This window comes from Colius striatus, chromosome 23 (genome assembly GCF_028858725.1).
Source record: "Colius striatus isolate bColStr4 chromosome 23, bColStr4.1.hap1, whole genome shotgun sequence".
Taxonomy (NCBI): Eukaryota; Metazoa; Chordata; class Aves; order Coliiformes; family Coliidae; genus Colius; species Colius striatus.
This window is the reverse complement of record NC_084781.1, coordinates 2,896,757-2,919,732: the sequence shown is the minus strand read 5'-3', so window position 1 is coordinate 2,919,732 and position 22,976 is coordinate 2,896,757. Positions and strand designations below refer to the sequence as shown.

Here is a 22,976-nt window from a genome sequence, read left to right as displayed (position 1 = left end):
CCCAGGCGAATTCCCAGCCTCTTACCTTGCACGATGAGATGGACGCGCGATGTCTTGGGGTGATTGTCTGTCTGCACGGAGCAGGTGTAGGGACCCTCATCGTACACGTCCACATCTTGGATCTGGATGCTGTACTGGGTTTTGGTGTTGGCCAAAAGCACCACCCGAGGGTCCAAGCACCACTTATCGTTGCCAGCATAGAGGATGCTGCTGCGGTTCAGCCAGGCCACTCGAGTGACTCGGTTGTCCACGGAGCACCTGGAGAGAGAGACAGAGAGGTGACCCATCAGCATGTTGCTCCTGGGCATCCTGCCCTCCCCTCCCCAGCCCCCTCCACTATTTTTAGCTTTGCTGCCAGCAGCAGTTTCAGAGATCAAGTACTTTCAGTGCCCAACGAGGACGACGTCAGCAATTTACCTGGCACCAATAGCCATCTGGTGGCTCCAGAGATTTGCCCAAGAGCTTCACAACGATTTCAGATACAGAGAAGTCAGAGCCACTCAGTACCAGCCACTAACACTCCCATTGGCTCCTTTGCAAACTCAGAGACAAGAACACTAAGCCAAAATCTCCACCCTGAGCCCAAACCACGTTTTGGGGAGGGGGATGTAGGTTACTGCCTCCTGCCCAATCCCACCACTTGCCATTCTCTCCACAGACCTTCACATCCCTGCAGCCAGGCAAAGAAATGCAAAGCCAAGCTGGGAAAGCAGCTCTCTGCTTCACAAAGGACTGAGAAAAATTCATCTCAGGAGAAAGCCAGCTTTGACATACCTCTAAAGAGAAGCCTTGAGCTTCCCTACCATTTGTCCTCTCTGCCAGCTCTTCCTTCCCTACCCCTTGCTACCAAAAAACCTGGCCCAGGCCAAACCACAACACCATCATCTGATTTCCCTCACTCACTGCACCTTACCCCAGCTAAGCATTTCACTAATCAAGTGATGGAGGTGGAAAACTTCTATGTCCAGCCCCATTAAGAATCTGAGTCCCCCCTCAGAAGACACAAACGTAGGAGAGACTTTGCTCCTGAAAGAGATTCTTCTCCTGGTAGGGCCAGTCTTGCTCCTTCCAAAGGTCTCCACCAGCCCTGTAACCACTCCCCCATCCCCAGGTAAGGTTTGAGTCCTTCATTTCCACAAATCATCTCCAGGTGAGCAAAGAGCAGAGAGTGTGGAGGCTGCAGACACCTGCAGCCCCCCAAGCCAGCTCAAGCCCTGCCTCTGTCTGAGCACGTCTGGGATTACAGAGCTGTTAGGTCTCAGCTGTGCTTTGCTGGATGCTGGCAATGGAGGATAATGTCCCTGCATAAAACCACTCAGCCTAAGATCCACTGTTTATATTCTTCCCCAATCTACTTCATTACTTGTGCAGTGGCTGGGATGCAAATTAACTTCAGAGGCAGCGCAAAAGAGCACGGCAGCCTCTGGGAGGTCTCACACCTGGTAACTTCAACAAATGCAAGGGGCTTAATGGGCTACACATGCCAGACTGCAGTAACAGGAGAGTTAACAGCAAGGATGGATGTACCTGTGGCATGCAGCCTCATCCTGAGATTTTAGGGATGGGAAGAGGTCTTCTTACTGTGATTCTTACTGGTTGGTGACTCCTCCTCCCATCTCCACTACTGATGCCAGCGAAGACACAGGTACCCACCTAAGGACAAGCTGTCCCTCTTCTCTAGCCTCTTGTGGCAGGGATCTCTACCCTCAGTGACTACAGGTGAAGTCCCAATTACCCACTGAGCCTCACCACACAACACTTGGAGGTTTGGGATGATAGGTCCCCATGAGGTGAGGTGCCCAAGGTGAGATGGGCAGCCTGCAGCCCAGGGCTCCCTTGCTGATCTGCTAGGCAAGTACCCAAGCGACTGCACCATCCTCCCTCTGTGGTGTGGAAAACATCCAATAAATTAAACCATTTTACTGCTGTTCCATAATGATATTACGATAATAATAAATTAAATGTGAGCAGATTTTTATTATCTACATTAAAAAAAGCAATAGATTCAGCCTGGGCTGAACACCAAGAACTCAGCTCCTGCTCTCAGCTGCATTACAACTTGAGCAAAACCTCAGAGTTTAGTTGCTCAAGTTGAACAAAACTTGATTGATTCTGGTGGTGGCTTGTTTTCTTTTTAATCTCAGAACATGAGACTTCTTCCCAGAGGATGGTTTGAGTATATTGTACTCTGAGCCTCAAGTCTGCTGGTAGCTGAGACCTATGGGGCTCAAATAAAATGCAGGTGGATATCTGGGGACTTGGCTCTGGCCTGGCTATGGCAATGCCATGAAATAGGCTTCTGCAGCTTCAGCGAGCAGCCCTTCACATACACAGAGGGGTGTCCACCCTCCCTGCCAAAGCTGGGTCCTGGAGAAGGGACTGGGTGATGAGAAGCCAGATGTGGCTTGAATTCCTCAGACCAGTCCCTTCTGCAGAGATTATCCCTGAGGACCTGTAAGCAGGCTGAACTAATATATATATACACACACACACATATATATATTTCCTCTGTCCTCCTCCACGGCAGGTTTTTCTTTCCCTGTGAAATGCATCGGCTTGGAGATCCCTGGATAATAATGGAGGCAGACAGTGTGCAATCCAAGCAGCCCCTCTATCATATGGGCATTTAAGTGCTTTTGAAAAGCAACGGGGCTCAGGTAACGCATGAGGCAACAGTGAAATAAGTGCTTTCGCCCTTCACAGCACCCAGTCACAATCTCTCCTTATCACCTAGACACGCTGCTCTGTCCCTGCCATTGGCAAGCTTCAAGCCTGGATTTTATTTCCTTCCCTGCTTCTTTAAGCCCCCAGGCCTATATATATATATATACACACATAATAAAGTGCAGAAATAGCTCCTGGGACAGACAGGCTCTGACCTGGGGACAGGGTGTGCTGCTGAGGGGATGCTGGGTCGTGTTCCTCCCCCAGCTCCTTTCAGCCAGAGCGCTGAAGTGCCTGGCGGGGTCCCTGCGGCCGAGGCTCTCTGCAGCGACACGATGCTCTTCCAGCCCCTCCATCTGCTCCCCCTTCCCTCCTGCAGCAGCTGGGGGCAGGGATGGGAAGGCCTCCTCTCCCACACACAGGCAGCAGAGCAGAAAGCCTTTGGCTTTGGCCCTGAAGCCAAGCTCCAAGCACAGGTGGAGGGCAAAGGCACCGCCGAGCCTGCAGCCTCCTCCGCTTTCCACCCTGCTCCTGGCAAGCCCAGAGATGTTTGCTCTACCTGGCTGGAAGCTCTCACCCCATGATGTGCCAGGGAGAGAGAAGTCCCTGGGGTGTCACAAAACAGTGCTTGCCTCCAAAAAGAAGATGCCAAAATAATTCAGCACAGATGAGGTGATTTTCTCCCTCAAGATCCTTAATCCTTGTTAATGTTCCTGCTCAAAGAGGCAACGCCTTCTCCTCCAGGAGGATGAAAACCTGCTGTCTGTCAGCACAAGGAGGAGATGATACTCCTCCCTCTCTCTGCTTGTTCTTTCCCCCTAAACCCAGAGCCCCAAGCTTCAGAGTTTCTCCTCCAGGAGGTGGAAATGCTGCTCACACATCATGCTGGGGGTATGGAATGAGGACGTGCAGAGAGATGGAGCCCCCCACTCTGCACCAGACCCTCTGCTCCCTGCTGCCACCAAATGCACCTCAGAATGACCACAAACAACAGAGTTTGGCCATTTTAAGACTGTTGCATGCACCAACCAGAGGTGAGAGCTGTGTGTATCCATCTTCCCTACCTGCCCCAGGAAAATGAGGGAAGGCAAAGCTTCTGCCACCTCAGGTAACACAAGCACAAAGATGAGCAGGGCTAAAACCTCACAAAGCCCTTGGTGAGGACAGCCCAGCCCTGGCTAGAGAGGGGAGCAGGCTGCTTTGCAGACACAGCCCCCCTCCCAAAGAGCCCCCGCAACCAAACTGCAGCTGCCACAATGAGATATCAGGAGGGAATAAGCAACAAGGTGCTGAGGCCGAGAGCCCTGACCAGCTCTCCCCCCATGCTTCACACAGCCCCTGCTACCCTCCCTGCATTTTTGGCACAGCCACAGATGGCACATGCCAGCAATGACATGCCCTCCTGCATTTCCCTCTTTGCTTTCACGAGTTTGCACACACAAGATGACGGGAGAGGAGGTGGCCCAGCAGTGAGGGGAAGGAGGTTTTTAATTACTCAAGTGTAGTAATTGGCACACACAACACTTCTCTCTCTTTTTTTTTGTTGCCTCTTATGCAGAACACTGGTGTTCCAGAGGGCTGGGCTGGAGAGCACAGATTGTCTCAGCCCAGCAGGACACACAAGAAATGAATAATGTTAATTAGAACTGAAAAGAGCTCAGTGAAATTACCAAAACCTGATTGCTGCTTTCATTGAAATTATCAGGGTACAAGCTGCATCACCCGAGGCAGGGATGGGGCTAAGCCTGGCTCACCCCAGTACACTTGGTGGCCCAAGTTTTCTTCCCAGCCCAACTCAGTAATTAGTGTTTTCTCCAGCTAGTCCAAGCTGGAAATCAAGAACTAGCTTGGGGGTTAGTTTGAAACTTGGTGCAAAAGCCTCCCACTGAGGCTGGGCAAGGAAACAAGCTGCCTTGTCCCCAGCATCTCACATCCCAGGCAGCACCTTCCAGCCTCTGCACCGTCAGCCACACTATAAATGATCAACTAAACCAGAGTGCTGCCGGAGGCAGGAGCTTCACATCTCAGATTTATATCCATGATTATCACATTTTATTGTTATTTATTAGGATTAATTAAAGGCTGGGCTGTGAATGACTCAATCCCAGCCAGGCACACAGTCCTACTGCTCTCATGGCCTTTCCTCTGATGTTTATGCTCTGGTGGCAACAGAAGTTTGGCCATCAACTCCTGAGCAAAGGGAAAGACGGGGTCATTGTGCCGGGCTTCTCAGGACATGTGCTGTGAGACCTGGGGCTGTTTGGTTCCTATTATCAGTGCTGATAAATACCCACAGGGCAGCTGCCAAGAGGATGTGGTCAGTCAAAGGACAAGGGGTTATGGGCATAAATTGGAACACAAAAAGTCCCACTTAAACATAAGAAGAAACTTGGTTGGCATTGAGGTGAGGGAGCCCTGGCCCAGGCTGCCCAGGGAGGGTGTGGAGGCTCCTTCTCAGGAGGTTTCCAACCCCACCTGGACACGTTCCTGTGCCCCCTGAGCCAGGGGAACCTGCTGTAGCAGGGGCTTGGGCTGGATGAGCTCTGCAGGGCCCTTCCACTCCCCACCACTCTGGGATTGTGTGATGTGGGATGCACACCATGGGATGCCCTGAAGCACAGTTACCATGGAGGTAGCCTAGAAGCTTTGTTCCTAATAAATATTAAGCCAAAATCCCCTTTGCTGTAACCCAGTCTGGTTTCCCTCTCCTCACTCTTTGCTCTGTTAAGTCATGCACTAGCAGTTCCTACCAGCCCAGCCCTTCCTCAGCAGGATTTACAGCATCTGCTCACTTTCCATGCACATATAGACTGCATATGCTCACGCACACTCACTGCAGCCCCGTCTGCTCACATACGCACCGACACGCAACGCTGCCCTACACTCCACAGAAATCCTCCTTTGCCTTGGGGGTTTGTGCAGCACAAGTGCTCCTGACACACATGGCAAATGCCATGTGTACCCCCAGCAACAAACCCCCTCCTGCTGATGGGGGACCAGCAGCAGGGACACCCAGCCCAGTCTGTTGAGCTGAGGTGACTCTCCTTGCCACGTATCGTGGTTCAAGTGCAGCGGGCAGCAAAGCTCATGCAGCCACTGCCTTCACTCCCTCCCTGCAGGATGAGGAGGGGAACAGGGAAAGGAAATCAAAACACATGGGTTAAGATAAGAACAAGTATAACAACTAAACTATAATAGCAGTAAGAAGAATAAAGGGTAATAATAGTAATTTAAAGGCTGTGAGCCCTGGGGCTGTTTAGGCTGGGGAAGAGAAGGGGAGGCTGAGGGTGGATCTTATTAACACTTACAAGTAGCTAAAGGATGGGAGTCAGGAGGACGGGGAGAAACTTCTTCCTGCAGTGTCCATTGACAGGACAGAAGCTGGAACACAAGGACTTTGGCATTGAGATGACGGAGCCCTGGCCCAGGCTGCCCAGGGAGGGTGTGGAGGCTCCTTCTCAGGAGGTTCCCAAACCCACCTGGGCACGTTCCTGTGCCCCCTGAGTGAGGGGAACCTGCTATTGCAGAGCTAAGATGATCTCTAGAGAGCCCTTCCAACCCCTACCATTTTATGATTCTATGGTTCTCCATCTCCCCTCCACTAACAGCCCCTCCAACAGCTACCAAGAGCATCACAGCACAACAGCAGCATCCAAGGCAAGTCTTCCCACAACTGGCCACTGGTCGCTCGTGCACAGGTGAGTCCCTGCCCTTCATTTCTGCACTCTGCAAGACATTTGGCACCTCCTTGCCAGGGAGGGTGGGTTAACGTGTGTTTGCAAGGTACCTGAGCTCCTCAACTGAAAGTTTATATATGCAAATGATTCACACTAATTACATTAACAATAATATACTGGGCTTGACGAGATCCACCTTGGTTCATTGCCCAGGATTCGCAGAGCTGCAAACAACTCCCAGCAAGCTGCCTCACAGGAGTTTATTGGCAAACACCAAGGAAAAGGGAGGAAACTGGACCAGGGAGGAAGAAGAGCTGCAAAAAGAGCCTGAGCCCCCAGTCTGCAGCCTGTTGAGGGAGGAGGGGGCAGGGTAAAGAGCACCAGCACCTCTGTGTGCACCCCAGCCCCTGGCAGCACTGATGATGGGCACAGAGCAGGCAGGTCGCGACGCAGCACGCAGGGATGGCTTGTCTGGAAAAAGCCTTTATCTCTCTGCAATGCAGCAGTGCACTAGCACCTCTCCAAGTCCCCTGCTCGGCTCATCCAGCCTTTCTATTTATCCTCCTATTGTCTCTGCTAACAACAGGGCTCTGCACATCTATAGCATCTCCCAGCTCAGCATCTCGGAGGGAGCAGCGTGGCACACACCAGCCGCTCCTGCACCGCACGTCGAGGCAGCGTGTCCCTAACCTGGGCTCCCACTCACCGCTGCAGCTGTCCCAGTGGAGCTGCACTGGGGTGGGCTCCTGGCCCATCTGCTTTGGGTGCCCTCCAGAAGCACTAATGGCACTGGGGAGCGGGGGTGACGCCAGCACCAAACTGCCCGGAGGCAGCTGTGCAAGGGACACGGATGGTTTACTAATGAAATGCCATCCCGTCAGGGAGCTCCTGCAGCACTGGGATCACAGCTGAGATTGAGGGACACTTTGGCCCTGCTTCCCTCGGGTTTTTTTGCATTCCCAAAGCCAAAATAATTGCACAAGGGGCTCCTGGATGCCCACAGCCAGTCCTTCCTCGATGGTCTTCCAGCGAAAGGGTCCTCCCTTCTGCAGGGTATCTCCCCAGAGCAGGTCCAGGCTCTGGCAGCTGCCTCCATGTCATATTGAGAGGCTTCAAAAGGAGCTTTCACAGGGAGAAAATAACTCTGTAATGATCTCATCCTCGCCCCCTAGGCGTTACAGAGCTGTTTAAACCCTGTAAAATAAGGTCTCCTCATCTGAGGAGGTGTGAAGAAGTCTCCTCTCTCTGCCTCCAAAAACCTGGTGAGATCTCTCCTTGCACTTTTCTCTAGAAAAAATGGTCCCTTGCCATCTACAAGCCCCTGGTTGAGCCACTCGAGCCACCTCAAGTCCCCATCCCTCTCAGTCCTCCCCAGCAGCTCCCGTTCTCCCCCCTCCAGCCCTGCGGGGAAGTTCCTCCAGGCTGCTCTCCCAGCAGCCAGCGCCGATCCCCGGCGCTGAACTCGCTCAATTACGAGCTGTGCCCCCTGAATAAATCCTGGTTCTGCTTTGCTCAATTGACACTAATGGCCCAGGAATAAAGCGATGCCATCCACCCCAACGGTCTGCAAAGGAGAGCGTTTAACTAAGCACACAGCAAAGGGACTGCTGAGCTTAACTGCACTGAAAATGTATTCCAAAGGAAGCGATGCACTTAACTTATTACAAGTGGGAAATTATCACTGAAGTGGCTTTTCCTCAGAAGTTGAGAAACAAAACAGGAACGGTGAGGGGTGAGCGCGCTGTGCCAGGGCTGCGGAGGGAGAGAGGAGGAGGAGGGAGCTGCTGAAGGATGCTGAGGCAGGAGGCAGCGGGACAGGAGGAGCAGGGGGAAGCGCTGCAAGCAGAGGGCTGAAGGGGAATGATGTGGGAAAGCCAACCCAGGGATGAGCACAAGATCAAGCAGTGAGTTTTCAAAGCACTGGCAGAGCTCTCCAGGAGCCCAGGATGCTGTGAGGGAGGGCTGTGGTGGGGAGATGGGGACAGTTTGCACTGGTACTGGCCAGCTGGGTCTCCCTGTAGCAAACACATGCAGCTACACACTATCTGTGCATTTGAAGCCTAAAAATAATTGCAGGTTACCACATCACCTCCCTACCCCAGTTATCACCATCTCACCACAGCACCCAAGCTCACATTGTTGCTGCTGGCAGATGAGTAGAGATGGACAGGACAAGGACAACGAGCAAGACCTCCAGCTTAGGATTGAGAGGTGGTCCAGGTGACAGAAGACTGAACCTGTGCCTCTTGCCTCCTCATAGAACCAGATCCCTGCCAAAAACCTACACAGCTTCTTACAGACCCTCAAAACCTACCACAGAGTCAGATCTTCCCCCATCACACAACCAGACAAACCACTGTTTGTCACATGCCCAAAGTTCAAGTGCCCTGTCTCACAACCTCCCATCACCATGGGATGGGGCCTAGTCCCTGGGAGAAGGTGCTGGAGGGGCACTGGTGCAGTAAGGAAGGTGGAAAACCAGAGGAAGGAAAAGGTAGAGACAGGAGGAATGTGAAAGGAGGAAATGAGATGGAGCCAGAGGCATGATGGAGCCAATAGCAATGGGAACCTCTCTGGCCATGCTACTCGCAACAATACCCTCTTCCTATTCATAAAATGGCACTAATGAGACCAAAAACAAGAAAAGGAGGGAGGCAAAAGACCCTTCCCAGTACAGACCACCCCCCCTTTTCTCCCCTCTCTCCTTGAGGACATCATCCTTAAAATATATTTCATTTCACAGCTGCATTATGGTACCACAAAATCCTGCGAATCCAATTTAAGAACAGATTACCTCCTCACTTACTTCATTTGAAGCAATTACATGTTAATTTTCATTGAGACCAGCCTAATGCATACCAATCTGATGCTGCAATCTCATTTGAATACTTGAGGGAATGCTAGTTGGGCTCCAGGCTCTGGAGGCTCATATTTAAAGGGCCACTTCACATTTCCCTTCCCTTTCCACCCCCCCGGTTATTTATGCTTTCATCACACTTGTGGTGCTCCCTCCTCTCCTTTCCTCCCTCCTCAGTGTTCCCAACAGCTGGTGCCACTCATGAGACTAACTTTAAAAGGCCAAAGAAGTTTTGCAGCAAACTCTGCAGAGCGATGCTGTGCTTGTTGCCACCAGCCTGGTCCCACACAGCAGGATCTTCCCTGAGCCCAAATTCAATGTCAACGACCACTTTCTGCATCAAATGAGTAACCTCCCAGCATGTAAATGGCCAGCATCAAGTAAGGAACCTGCCAGCATCAAAAAGTCACTGGTAAACACGTGCTGCTACTGCACATGGCCCCTGCACAGCAGCTCCTCCTCCTCCTCCCAGCCCAAGCGCAGCCTCTGCCAGGTTCCTCGCTGATGGTTATCTTCTGCTCCCTCACGTTCATTTAAAGCCTCCCATCCCAGCCAGGCCCTGGGTATTGATTAGTGTCTCAGACACCCTGCTTTGAGTAATTACTAATGCCAGGAGAGTGTGGATTCAGCTCGTGGTTGGGCCAGGGCGGCAGGAGCCTCGGTCTCGCTGTACACGTGTTGGTGCTAAAGCATTCCTGTTGGAGGCTGCACCTTAATTAGATTTCTTAGATTGCAAAAGGCCCTGAGACACTTGTGCAGACACCATATAAATGTATATCACATTGTACTGTAATTAATCTAAGGAGAGGCAGGCGGAGCAGGAGCAAAGGAGACAACTGGCCCCAAGCTCTGGCAGCTGCAAGCCAAGAAAGCCCCCTCTTCATGCCACCCACTGACTGCTGGACTAGCATCAGAGGCACGTTGGACAACAGGTATTTGGATGAGCACCTCAGAAGCAAAAGGTTTCCTGGTGCATCCTCAGCAGGCAAAGGTCCCCTCACCACTACGTGGACACCTTTCCCTCCACACAAGCTGTTTAAGCAGTCAGGAAGACAACAAAAAGCACTACAGACAAGAGGAGATTAATTGCAGCTCTTCCCTCCAAAAAGCAATAATCCATCAGTTGTCGGTGGCGTGGCTGAAAGCTCTGTGCTGCTGCAGCAGAGCTGTGTGCCCACACGCCGACGGAAGTGACGGGAGGAGGTGTGCCACAGCTTCAGTGGCAAAAACACCTTTGAGGAGGGAGTTTGTGCTGAGGATAACTGAGGAAAGGCACAGAAAAACTATTGTCTCAAACTCTTTCAAGCTCCCAAAAGCTTTCTGTGCCCGTGCAAGTCACCTGTCTAGAGCTGGGGAGGGCTTTTGCATGACAGAAGCTGTGGCATTCAGCACTGGTCCTTTTTTCCCTGGCTGTTATGAATTCCCTTAGAAAATGGATGCAAAATCCAAGCTTGGATAGTGTAGGGCTGGTCTCTGTGCCCAGGGGGGTATTTTACCTGCAGGAGAGATGCTCTGCTGACTTTGAACACACTCAGACCTGGAGATGAGCTCACTTTGTACCTGACCACCTCACCACAACATGGTTCCCTTTGCAGGGGGCCAGCCAAGAGGTTTCACACCCCTTTGGGAACTCCCTTTAATTCAATCAATGCAATACAAACAGCCTTCACCTCCAGAAAACCAGGTGAAATGTTAAGCAGATGTCCACCTAAAGCCACAGCACTACCACCAAGACACTGGACTCTTTATGAACAGTCCCAGAGCTGGATGAGGCCCCTCGGTAACATCACGGCTGTTCCAAGCCCCACAGTGGCTTGTGAGATCTCCATTTCCCTACAGACACAACATCTCAGCCTCAGCTGCACCCAGGTACTGACCCACGGGGTAAAAAAAGACTTTTGGGGAGGGAAGAGTGCCTGAAGGCTGCATGTGCAAAAGGGGATCATGCTCTCTGCCAAAGAGCTGCTGGTTTTGGGGCAGGATAAAATAAGTTGCAGTGCCTCATGAGGTATGGCAAGAAATCATACAATCAGGATTGAGGGGATAAAAGGCAGTTACCTGGGTAACTGTGCCACAAACACATCTGCCACCCTGCATGACTCCCCAAATGAGCTTAGAGCAGCCTCCCAGCCCAGACTGCTGCATCCCTTCCTAATGGACTCGCCGTGGTTTTTCCCTACCCCATCTCCCATTGCCCTCACTTCCCAAAAGCTCCTCTGGAGCAAGCAAGGAAGGGGATGCCTCTTCTGGCAGCCAAGAATGCAGATGCCAAGGTGACCCAAGGACACAGTGGCAACACCAGCACCCACCCTCTCATCCCAAAACCATCCTCATCACCCACTTTTTAGAAGTGACCAAAAAGTCTTTGTCTGGGGGGGAGGCCTCAAGTCAACTGCAGCACACATGTGGCAGGTAGAGAAGGACCCATACTCCTGCTAAAACAACAGGGCTGAGGTGCCTCAGGGACAGGCTTTCAAAGCACCAGGAGACACTTTGGCTGCCCCTTTCCCACTGAACCAACTCAGTCCCCGTGGAAGCCTTTGAAAAACGTGTCTTTTATAGTTTGTCATTTTGATGTCTCATCTGTGTATGGTGGGGTTTGGGGTTTGTTGTGGGGTTTTTTTCCTTCTCATCACCCTCTTCTTTTTAAGAGGGGATGTCACACTTTGAGCTCTAATGTTTATTTATTTTGCTTTCCTAGAAAGGGCTGACTTCCCAGCAAGCAATCAAGGAAGAGAGAGAAAGGGGGAGTGGGGAGGAAGCCTTCAAAAAGTGCCCAGGTTTATGTTTTTATCAGAGGAACAGAGAAATTTGTTGATGATCAAACAGATTCAAGCACCTTAAAAGAAAAGGATCATCAGTAAATGGAAACTACTTAAGGAACGACATGAAAGACATGAGAGATGCTCAAAGAGCAGAAAAGATGCTGTAACCAAGCGGAAAGCCAAACCCATCAGTCCCAAACCACTGGAGCAGTGAGAATCAGTAGGTGAAGTATTTGCTCTGTAAAAACAGAAGATGATGGGGTATAGCTGGTGGTTTGCAGAGGAGCTGAGCCAGCTCAGCACCAGCAGCTGCCTGAGGGAGCCCAGCACCTCTGGAAGAGCAGTCCTGGCAGGCTTTATCCCTGCTTGCTTCCCTGCATAGCTAAAACAAGTGTATGCAGTCAAATAAAGGGCTGCATTGCTTTGAAAAACGGCACCCTGGGGGCTTTGTGTTTTCCTTTTCCTCCTCAGCACCTTCCTGCTCCAGTGTGCTCAGTTCATAAATCCAAAGAGGGTGGGATTGGTTTCTTATTGTTTGGCTTGTTTTTTTCTTCTTCCCTCTCCTCCCTTTGCTTTGGTTTTAAATCCACTGGCAGCACTTTGCAGCTCAGGCTGGGATCTGAGAAGCCAACCTGGAGCCTTTGGTGGGCTGGGCAAGAGGATGCAGGACACAGCAATTTAGGGAGGGAAAGAGCAGGAGTAAGAGGAGAAGGATGAGAGACCACAGCGGCACTGAGACCCTGCAGCAGGGTCAGAGGGGGATGGGACCTGAGTGGTGGAGACCAGTCCATCCTCAACTCCTAACCCACATTCCTGAGCCCCAACCTGCTTAAGCCTTTAAGAGGCCAGAGCCTATTGCTTCTTGAGCTGTGACCTTCCCGGCTCAGCTCCCAAAGCTTTCTGGCAGGAGAACGGAGCTGCCCTTTGCTTTCATGCCAAGGCAGCGGCAAGCAAAGCCCAAGGGTTGCATCAGCTGAGCAGCCAGCTCCTCCCAAGGCAGGGAAGCTGATCATTTTGTATGCATGTGCCATGTCAGAGCCAACAGGTCTCCAAACCCCAGTAAATGTTTTATCAGAGCAGCTCTGGCTTTCGTGTCCGAGCTCTGCTCCTTTTGGACTCCGGGGATCTTGTAGTGATTGGTGAGACATTGCTCATCGTCTCCCTCTCTCCCAAGGAGAAAACCTGCAGCTCCTGCTTTGCTTTTCCCTTGTATCATGTTTAAAATACAATTCAGCAGCCTGAACTACGGCACTAGCACCCCAAAACCAGCACCTGCCTTCCTCAAAGCATCTGCTCCCCTTGCACCCTGCAGGGACCCAACGTCGCCATCCATCAGAGAGCAAGGCTCTGCTCTTTCTCTTCCACTACCACCAAAGCATCCTGGAGCTTCCAGCCCTGCTAGGACAGGGCAGAGCAGCAATGCAAATCTCCTCTCTGGAGCTGGCTGAGGTTTTGCATGACCCAGCCCTGACCTCCCCCAAGAGCAGAAACATGAGTGGAGTATCTCCATGTTATCAGAGAGCACCGTATGATTCCTTTTTCATTTGCTAACAACTTGTAACTCAGGTTTGGAAACAAGTTACTCCCAGAGCAATTATTTGTTGTTGAAAATGTCATCTTTGTCGGAAATTTCAAGGAAGAAGGAGAAAAACAGTGTAGGTTTTCTCCCCCCTCCTCGTCACTCTCAATTCAGAATGAATAAAACCCTGCTCGCGCTGGATTTCCAGCTCCCAGAGAGTTGAGCTTCAGATTAGAAACCAGTGCATGAAGAAAGAAGTGGGCCAGATATGATCTCGGCATACAAGGACTCCTATTCAAAGGACATTAGGCCAGGATCATAAATGTGAGTGCACACAGCTACATCTGTGCCTCCAGAAGCCCTACAAAAGCCACTCTAGGGGGAGAAACTACCCCGGGCTCCTGTCCTATTAAAGTGGCTCCCATTTAGTTTTCTTTCCCTGATTCTCAACAATATTTACACCCAAAATAGACAAGAAAAGCCTGCTGCCAAGAAAATAGGGGATTTTTATAGAGCTTGTTTCTGCAAGAAATTACCAAGACAACATATCACTAAGTTCTGAGAAAGGATTTGACATTTTCCTGAATAAAAATAGCACCTGAAGTGGCATCACTTTGGATAACACCTTATGGGCAAACGCTTCCCAAGCACCCGGGGAACGAAACTCTTCCCGTGGTGTGGCAAATCTCGCCTGTAGGATCCCACTGGGGGATGCCTCATTATCTACCCTTTTCTGTAGGGTTTCACACTAATTACCACAGTTTGATTGGAGTTTTCTTTCCTACTTTTGCCATAAAGGAAAAGAGAAAAGGCAGCAATTGCCCGGCGTGGAGACACGCACACGGCATCAGCGCGGAGCAGGACAACAATTGCCACACAAGACAGGTGTGTTTGGGGGTCTGGGTATTAAGCAGAAGGGCACATGGGCTTTTGGGGTTGGGTTTTTTACCTCATCTGGATCAAATCCCTGAGGCAGCTACTTGGGTTGTGAGATCCACCTATAAAAAGACGCTGCAATGACCCAACCCATGGCCACACTGGGCTGAAGACAAGAGCAAGAGAGGTGGGCGCTGACAGGTACTGGGTAGGAAGGGATCAACCAGTCCAGGTAAAAGATGCATCTCTGAGAGATGCAGCTCTGGTAGTTTCACCACTCAGTCTTTCTCCTCAAAGCAAAGAAAACCCACCCTACAACTCAATAAACCCATCAGAGCGGCGCACACAGCATCAAGCCACAAAAGGAGGAGACTGGAGGCCAAGTGGAAATACAGGGGGAAAGCTCAGACAACAAATGACTGAATGAGGACACTGGGATTTTGGATAAGCATTGTGACCATGACAGCTTTCTGCATTTTCTACCTCCAGCAACAGAATGCCCCGAGGCATGTGGAGAAAGGCAGGTCATGAGGTGTTTCCAGCGTCACAACCACCGCAGACCTTACGGGGAAAGCGGCTGTGGGCGGGTGGCATCTGAGCTCTCCCTCACAAACAGATATCCCATCTCCTGGAGACGAGATCACATCTCTGGGAGAGACCACATCTTCCTTATGACTGCTAATTAACACCCGAGCTCGGTGACTAACGATCCCCTGCCCGTACACGTGTGCCAAGTCCCAGGTGCCGACCCGAGGCCAACGCTTCCTCCCACGCCTCTGCACACGGGCGGCCGGGCAGGCAGATGGGCAGTGAGGAGGAGGAGGAGGGGTGGCAATGCCAATCATGTCAAGGGAGGTGGGAAAGGGATGGCACCTTCTGCTCTGTGCTTTTGTGCACCGATCTGCTGCTCTCCGCAGCTCCTTTGGCGAGGCCGAGCTGCCCCGCAGCCCTGTGCCGCCTCATTGTTGCCAACGTGGAGCTTGACCCTATTTATCCAGATGGTCCAAATCTCCCAAGCACTGAGGCTCCTGTGGTTCTCCAGGAAAATGCCCAGTGGGCTCATCACAGCCAAACCCTCCTCCTTCACCCAGACCTGCAAATCCGCTCCTTCCTCCCTGCCCATCCTGAAAGTCAGGGTACCTTTTCCTCAGCAGGGAGGGGATTTCATCTATCAAAGGGCTTGCTTTCTTCCCCTGTTTGAAAACTTAGAATATGTATATGTTTGTTGATAAATTGAAATTCAAACTAATTATTAGCTGGAGGCTTTCAAGTAAAAATGTAGGTCACACAGTAGTATGTGGGATAATAGTAATTGCCTCGGCTTCAGGAAGCACATGAATAACAGAGACCAGCTTGGTCAAAGGAGCAGACACATCTGCCCACCAGGCTGTTAGCTCTGGCTCTTAACACTGAATTTGTCACCCGTCTCAATTTTGTCCCCTGCCTTCAGCCTGGCCACTCTCTTCTCTTGCACCTGAGGAGTGCTGGGGCAGAGCTGTGTGGTCCTCAACCAGCAGCTAGCAAGGGTTTTGTCACAAGGCTCAGACACAGAGGGTTAGAGCACACACAGACTCCCCCCAGATGATGTCATATTTAAAATTAGTGATAACAGTCATATTTGGAATTGATACTAACAAAAATAACAATCCAAACACAAGGACTGTGGAGACTTCAAAGCCTGCGATGCACATTTTAAGCTACTACTTGAAACAGAGGTGAAAAATTGTGGTGAGAACTTGCCCTTTCTGCCCCTCAGCCATCAGAACCGACTCAGCTCATTGCACAAAAGAAAGGCTCTTTGTGCCTGTTTCAGTTTTAGAGGAGCCTTTCTAATCTGGGGATGCAAAGAGCTGTGAATCTTTTCAACAGCTTTTCAGCGGCGCCAGTGCTTGTGGGCAGCAGATCTTGAAGCCAAGGGAAGCAAAACGTGGGGTTTCCATGTAGGAGAGGGTTTGGCAGCAAGGAAACCCTTTGTGCCTGCACCCAGTGAAAAGAGCAGCATCAGGAGAGAACTTCCCGGCGGCAGCACGCGTCGCACACGGAACCTACTTGCAGGCAACTGTGATCAAGGCGGAGGAGAAAGGTTGCCAATTAAAAACACTGACTGATTTCAAACAACAAAGTAATCTGTGGACATTGTTTGATCCTGCATATTCTGCATGAGAAAAAGGGAAAAGAGAAACGCCAACCAAACAAACAAAAAAGAGGCTAAAAATAGGCTGGATGCTGTGAGCCAGATCCTCAGCCTGGCAAAGGCACCGGCTTCAGGGAGTTACGTGGCTTTACTCATGCAGCCCTCATTGTTGCTGAGCTCTGATCTCTATTTAAACTTGCAAAAGGTTTTCTTTTCCCATTAAAAAAATACAAGGATCTCCCCCCAACCCCCTCCATCTTGGAGCTCATCTCCCCTAAAGCAGCTCACATGATGATGATCAAAAATAAGCCCTCCAAGCCTAAGCTCACTAACATTCATTTCTCTCCTGCTAATGCTGGACTTCTTACTGTTAATCCCTAAATATATCCTTAAATAAGAATGACAGTACCTGAAGCGCCTAACAACCCCATATCATAAACAGAGCCAGCCTCTGCATTCCTAATTTAGCTTGCCACATGAGAGCTGACACTAATCCCAGATCCTGAGTCCTGGATATCTCCAACGTAAATGCCATCGCCTTGCTCACCTTGACATTACAGAGCAGCCTGAACTTTCCTTGTCTTGCTTTAACTTTCATAACTGGTTGTTGTTTGGTCGGTTGGTTGTTTTTCTCCTCTCTTGTGCAAAAGCTGCCCCTCAGCAAACTCAACCTCTGAGCATGGGGTTTGGGGGAGTCACCTTCACCCTGCGTGGATACCAGCCTTGGGTGTCCCTGAGGGTTGGAAGTTGTTGAAGAAACTTAGAAACACTGCAACTTGTGCCCAAATCTCCCACCAACCCATTTGCAACGACTCCAAGTGGCAGTGGCTAAAAGGCAGGGGAAATGCAGACCATCAAGGGCTCCAGACTGGCACAGAGCAAACAGTGAGAAACAGGCACCCAGCCTCCTCCTCCTCAGTCTAACTGTGAATAAATGCATTTGCTCCCAGTGCATCAGCAACCCGGGTAGGTGGGTGCACTTAAGATGCAGGAAAAGAGCACTTGACGTTTTTTGCAGGGACTCCAGAAAGAAGGGAAAGCAAGGAAGAGCTCACCCATCATTCCTCAGCGGATCTTAGTAGACAACACTCTGCAAACAAAAAGGAACCGCAGCTGCCTCTGCAAAGCTGACACTGAACCCAGCGCCCAACTGCCACCCTTTGACGTGAGAAGCTGAGAGGAGGGGAGGGAGGGATCTCAGCCTTGCTCTGCAAGCAAATTGCAGCATGGCTTTGACTGCACAACAACTTCTGGGGCCCACTGAACAATTCTCCCCGCTGGAGCAGGCTGCAGCTGCAAGCCAGCCCCGAGCCAGGGGTGAGAAATACCGCTGCAATCGTGGCAGGAGCCGACAATAAGCCAGGCATGAGCCCTAAACTTTACTGCAAGCCTCCATGGACCTGGCAGGCATGTCATGGGCCAGCTCCAAGCTGGCAAAGGGAAGGTGCCAAAGCCCATCAGCCTGTCAGAGCTGTCAGAGCTCCTGTGGCATGTCAGGGGTGGCCCTGTGCTGCCGCGGCCGGGGGACGGGCAGCGTCCCCCCACAAAGCAGCTGCTGTTGAGGTGCTGCAGTCACTATGAGGAGCCAGGGGAAGGGCTTTGCTCTGCTCTCCTGCAGATTTGCATTCCACAAGCTATGGGTATCCCAGAGCCCAGTGGAGTGCTGGGGCTTTGCAGCCCAAGTTGGCTCCGCTGGGCTTCGGAGTGGTGAGAAGCCGGAGCTTTATCGCATCGCCTCATGCCATGCTGTGAGCACCTCTAACTGCTGGACGGGCTGGGTGTCTCCTCATGGGTTTCAGGAGTCTCTCACTCCCCATGTGCTCACTGCAGTGTGGCACCAGGCACCCAGGATGCAGGGGAGCATCCCAAATTGGGGCACACCACCTTCAGTGCTGTCCCCACCAGCTACTTGTACAACATGCATCGTAGAATCAGCAAATCATAGAATCATCGACTCATTTCAGTTGGAAAAAACCTTTAAGATCCTCAAGTCCACGCACAAACATGTCCTGAATGGCAAAACAGGGCTTGGCCTTGCTTCCCCTGAAAGCCAAGTGCTGTTTTCTCCTCGCTTTGATTTTCATCCTGTGGCAAAGCAGAAAGGATAACGCTTGCCTCGCTCCCAGGTACCTGGGAAGGTTGTTAGTTGCACGGTGCTTGCTGCAAAGCATTAAGTCTCCCAGCACAGAAATGCTCACAGATTTAGAGACAGACCAATGCCCCCGAGGCTTACACCTCTGCAGGACAGGGCAATTGTGCTCCAAAGGTCAGGTGCTGCTACAGAGGAGAGACTCAGGTTTCCAGGTTTGATTCCTATCACGGCTGAGATAAGCAGCAACAGACGTCTGGGAGCAGGTTCAGCTTTCAGGCTTTTGTTCAGAGCTGTGATTTTGCTGGGGGCTCGTCTTTAGCCGACAGTGAAGTGGAACAAAATCACTAGAAGAAAGCATTTGGTGTCTCTGTTTCTCTGGACAAGGTCTGGTTCCCCCTCGCTCACACTCCGGTGGCTTAGGAAAACAAAATCCCACTCCTTCTGTGTATCACATCACACGCACAAATGGGAACTGGCAAACAGCTCAGCGGCAATTTCTGCTGGAGGAAGGAGGCTCAGATCTAAGCACATCACCACTATATACAATTTACATCCCACTTTAAGGCTTAGAAGAGGAAATAAGGGGACACTGGGCTGTGTTTGCCTTCCTCTGGACCCACTTTCATCCTGGGACGGAGCGCACGGAGCTTTGTTCTAGGCAATAACACACAAGGATATGTCTCAGCACTGCCAAACCTGACAATATGACCAAGTATTTCATAACCTCTCTTTATTTTCCTTTTAAGCCCCATCTCTCAGTCAGATGCAGTTATACAAGAGCCTCGGCTTTCCCTAAGTAAAAAGAAACCCTTCGCACTCCTCCCTCTTCTCCTTCCAAAAAAACCCCCAAACAATCTGCCAAAAAAAATCCCTAAATCAAACAAACAAACAAAAAAAGACCCAACAAAGCAACAATGAGTGCTTCAGAAACCACCTCCACTCTTCAGACACATGGTTTGAAAAGCGAGGCTCTGGGTTTTGAATCCGTGAGCTCCACCGTGCTTTTTCTGTACGGCGCAGGAGCCCCTAAGAACAACTCTCAGGCTCCTTTCCTGTCTTTAATCTGCCTCAGCAGGCACGATAAACAACTACAAATGGAATAACGATATTGAGGAAGGGGGCTGGGAGGAGGGGAGAGAAGCTGCTGTAATGCAGAGAAGGTCTGAGATGCTGGTGAAGGCTTTTAAGAGCCACACATGCTAATTACGGTGTTAAAAACCTGTCAGTGGAAGGGCTGGATATTAAATGGAATTGGCTTGAGATGACAGGGCTGAACTGGATTGGAAAGAGAAAAAGATATTTATTAAAATGCTCTGGATACAAATTAATGTTCTTAGTTCAAAATGTATTATTGTCTCCCTGGCTTTGATCTGCGAAGCACTTTGAGCCATGAATGGGAGAGGTTGTCAAGTTTCCCTCCGCGCGCTCTGACGCCGCATCCCCCTCACCGAGGTGCTCCCCTGCAATTTCCTTCAGCAATCCCTCTCATCACAGCCCTGGGAAGAGCTGCAGAGTGCAGCCGTGCCCCAGCCCTCACCCAAGGGTGCTGCTGGCCTTGGAGCAGCCTTGGGGGGAAGCTCCTCTCCTTCCTGCCCTGTAGTTCTGCCCTGTAGATGCCTGGGACGTTCTGTGGTCCCTTAAGCAGGGAGTAGAGCTCAGATGCAAACCCCCCCTCATGTGTTCTTGGGCAAGGCCATCACTGCTCTGTGCCCTCTCTCTGTCTCTCCACACCTGGGGCCAGGCAATGGCTCTGCTCTGCCCCAGCAGCCTGCCTCATCCATCACGTGGAAATCCACCCGCTGCCTCCAGCAGCCACCATCAGCCACGTGCCTTGGATCTCTATAGAGTTCACTCCATTTGGCTCCCAGGTCACCTCCTTATTCTCATTTTATCTCTTCTTATTTTTTATGTTTTAATACTATTTTTTTTCCCCTTAAACAATGTCTGTACAATTTCCCTCTCGATAACACACGAGTTAATTAAGCCGTGATCTCCTGGAGACAGGTTGCTACAAGGAGATAAGCAGCAGCTTCTGTTCGCCATAAACAGCTGTGCTCCTGACCAGCTTCTGGGGATTTGCTGCTTTTGTACAGAAGACAAAACAATCATTGCCAATTAAACCTGGACATCATCTTTTCCCCCCCTCCATACCATCGGTGAGGCTCTTGACGTCACCTTCCCCACGCTCCTTCCACAGGAGTCGAGGCTGCAGCGGTGAGCCACGAGGCTTAGGGGAAATTAATACCTGAAGTTGCAGCCAGATAACGGCCCTAATTCAACACCACTTCTGCTCACAAGACCAAAAACCTGCTGCATTTTTCAGCACAGTTGTGCCAATCCTGTTATTTCTGATGGATGAACCAAAGGCTGCCCAGGGAGGGTGTGGAGGCTCCTTCCTTGGAGGTCTTCAAGACCCTTCTGGACACATTCCTGTGCGACCTCATCTAGGTGGGACCTGCTTCTGAATTGAGGTTGGACTGGATGAGCTCTAAAAGTCCCTTCCAACCCCTACCATTCTGTGACAAGGCAACAAATAAAACAAAGTAAAAACCAAGGATAAAAAAACCCCAACCAACACCTCAGTGTGCTGCAGGGTCACACAAAATGTTTCATTTGACCCCAAGAAAAGTTCTCAGCTTTGCATTTAGAGCGAAGGCAGCTCTGGGCAGCCGCTGTCACAGCAGGACACGTCAGGCTGAGCCCTGCCAGGGCTTGCCCGGAGCCCACAGCCATCCCCAGCTTCACCCCCTCTGAGAGACACGGGTGCCACTGAGCTGGTGGGTTGGGGAGGGCTTTGGAGGGACAGATCTGCAATTCAAAAGGCCTCAAAACACTGCAGTGGTGGCTTGATGTCAAAAGGAAGCATGTTGACAAGTAAAAGCGTGAAGCGGGATGCTGAAGGGAAAAATCAAAGCAAATTAAAGCAAGACCAAACAATTTTTCTCTGCCTAACATGGGAGACCTTCGCTCATCTTCCTACCTGCCACTTTTCCCTCGCTGCAGAACCACTCATTTTTACTAGTTCTCACTAATTTCACCACCAGAACCATCCAAGAAATTGGGATAAAGACACCTTGTCCTCACTGCACCACTGCCAAGGGTGGAGGAGACTCAGATCCAGCTGTAAGGAGGTGCACAGAGCACCCACCAGTGACACAGGACTGGGTGCCAGACCAGAAAGGAAGGAAAAACAGTCCCCAAAATGGCAGGATCTGAGCCTTTAACACTTCTGGATGCTCAGCAACCTCCTCTCGGGCTGCTCTGCTGCCGACACAATTACCAGCGTATCATGAGTGATACGCCAGGAACTGCTCATTAAACACACTCACTCTGTCTTGGGGTGTAGGGGGGAGAAAAGAAAGGTGGGGGGTTCCTTTTTTTATTCCCCTTGAATGTGGCTTTAATGATTTCAAATCCCTTCAACCCAATTACAGCTCTGTATCCTGATTAGGGACTCTGAGCTATTGTGCACTGGAGCCATTATCTTGCAGCCCATGGAAAAATTAGTACCTGGAGAGGCTGCACTGGGAAATAAATCTTTCCCTGACATTTTGGGACCAATTCTTGGCCAATTAGAGCACGCTTTGCTGTGTAGGTAATGTGTATCCAAACTGCTCTCCCTGCTGAAAAGGCCAAGCAGAGAACAAGTGTAGTCCATGCAAAAGAGAAGGAAAAATTACCCGCTGCAGACTTGTAACTGGCCAGCGCTTCCTGACGAGTTATGCACCCTGCTGCCAAGAGCTGCCTCACCCAGCAGTCCCAATGTCCCTCTGACCCCAAAGCTGTGGGGCACAGAGGGGAAAAAAAGCTTGTGATCTTTGTGCTGCCAGCTCCGTCCTGCTCCTCTACTGTTGCCTGTCCAATCTCAGAGCCCTGAGGATAACGCTTTTGCCTGCAAACCCTGAGCCGCAGATGTCTGCGGATGCAGAGCACAAAGGATGGCCACAAAGCACAAAGCAGGGGACCTGGCTTATGACAGACATGTCCCATCATGGCCCTGAGGCTTTTGACCCTGCATTGATGACAAGCCCATCCAGACAAGCCAAAAGAGCCAAGATAGACTTTGCACAAGTGGTGATGACTCAGAGACATCCCAAAGGAGATAGGAAAGATCCCAGGTGGGTCTGAGGAGGTTTACATCCAACCTGGGGTGGCATGGACCAGAAACCTGCTCCACCAGCCCCAGCAAGAAAAGGGAACCAAAACGAGCCCTCATTGCACACAGAGCACGTGGGCAAGGGGAATGGACAAGGGGGATGTTTGAGATGGGCAGAGGGAAGAAAAAGGCACCAATTTCTACTGGTTCAACAAGAGCAGCACAGCTTACCCACAGTAGAGTCAGGAGGGAGCTCCTTCTGCTCCATTTCTCCTTTGTTGGCATTTGCCTGGCTG

At 50.9% G+C, this 22,976-nt stretch overlaps 1 protein-coding gene across 3 annotated transcripts in view; it reads right to left on the bottom strand.

The window, feature by feature from the left end:
- The window catches only part of LOC104553978 (protein CEPU-1), a 337,348-nt gene that overhangs the window by 45,478 nt on the left and 268,894 nt on the right, over positions 1 to 22,976 (bottom strand). For all 3 annotated transcript variants that reach the window (XM_062014010.1, XM_062014008.1, XM_062014009.1), the window contains one exon: positions 26 to 258. In XM_062014010.1, the coding sequence (XP_061869994.1) occupies positions 26 to 258 (233 nt within the window). The remainder of the gene's footprint in view (positions 1 to 25; positions 259 to 22,976) is intronic.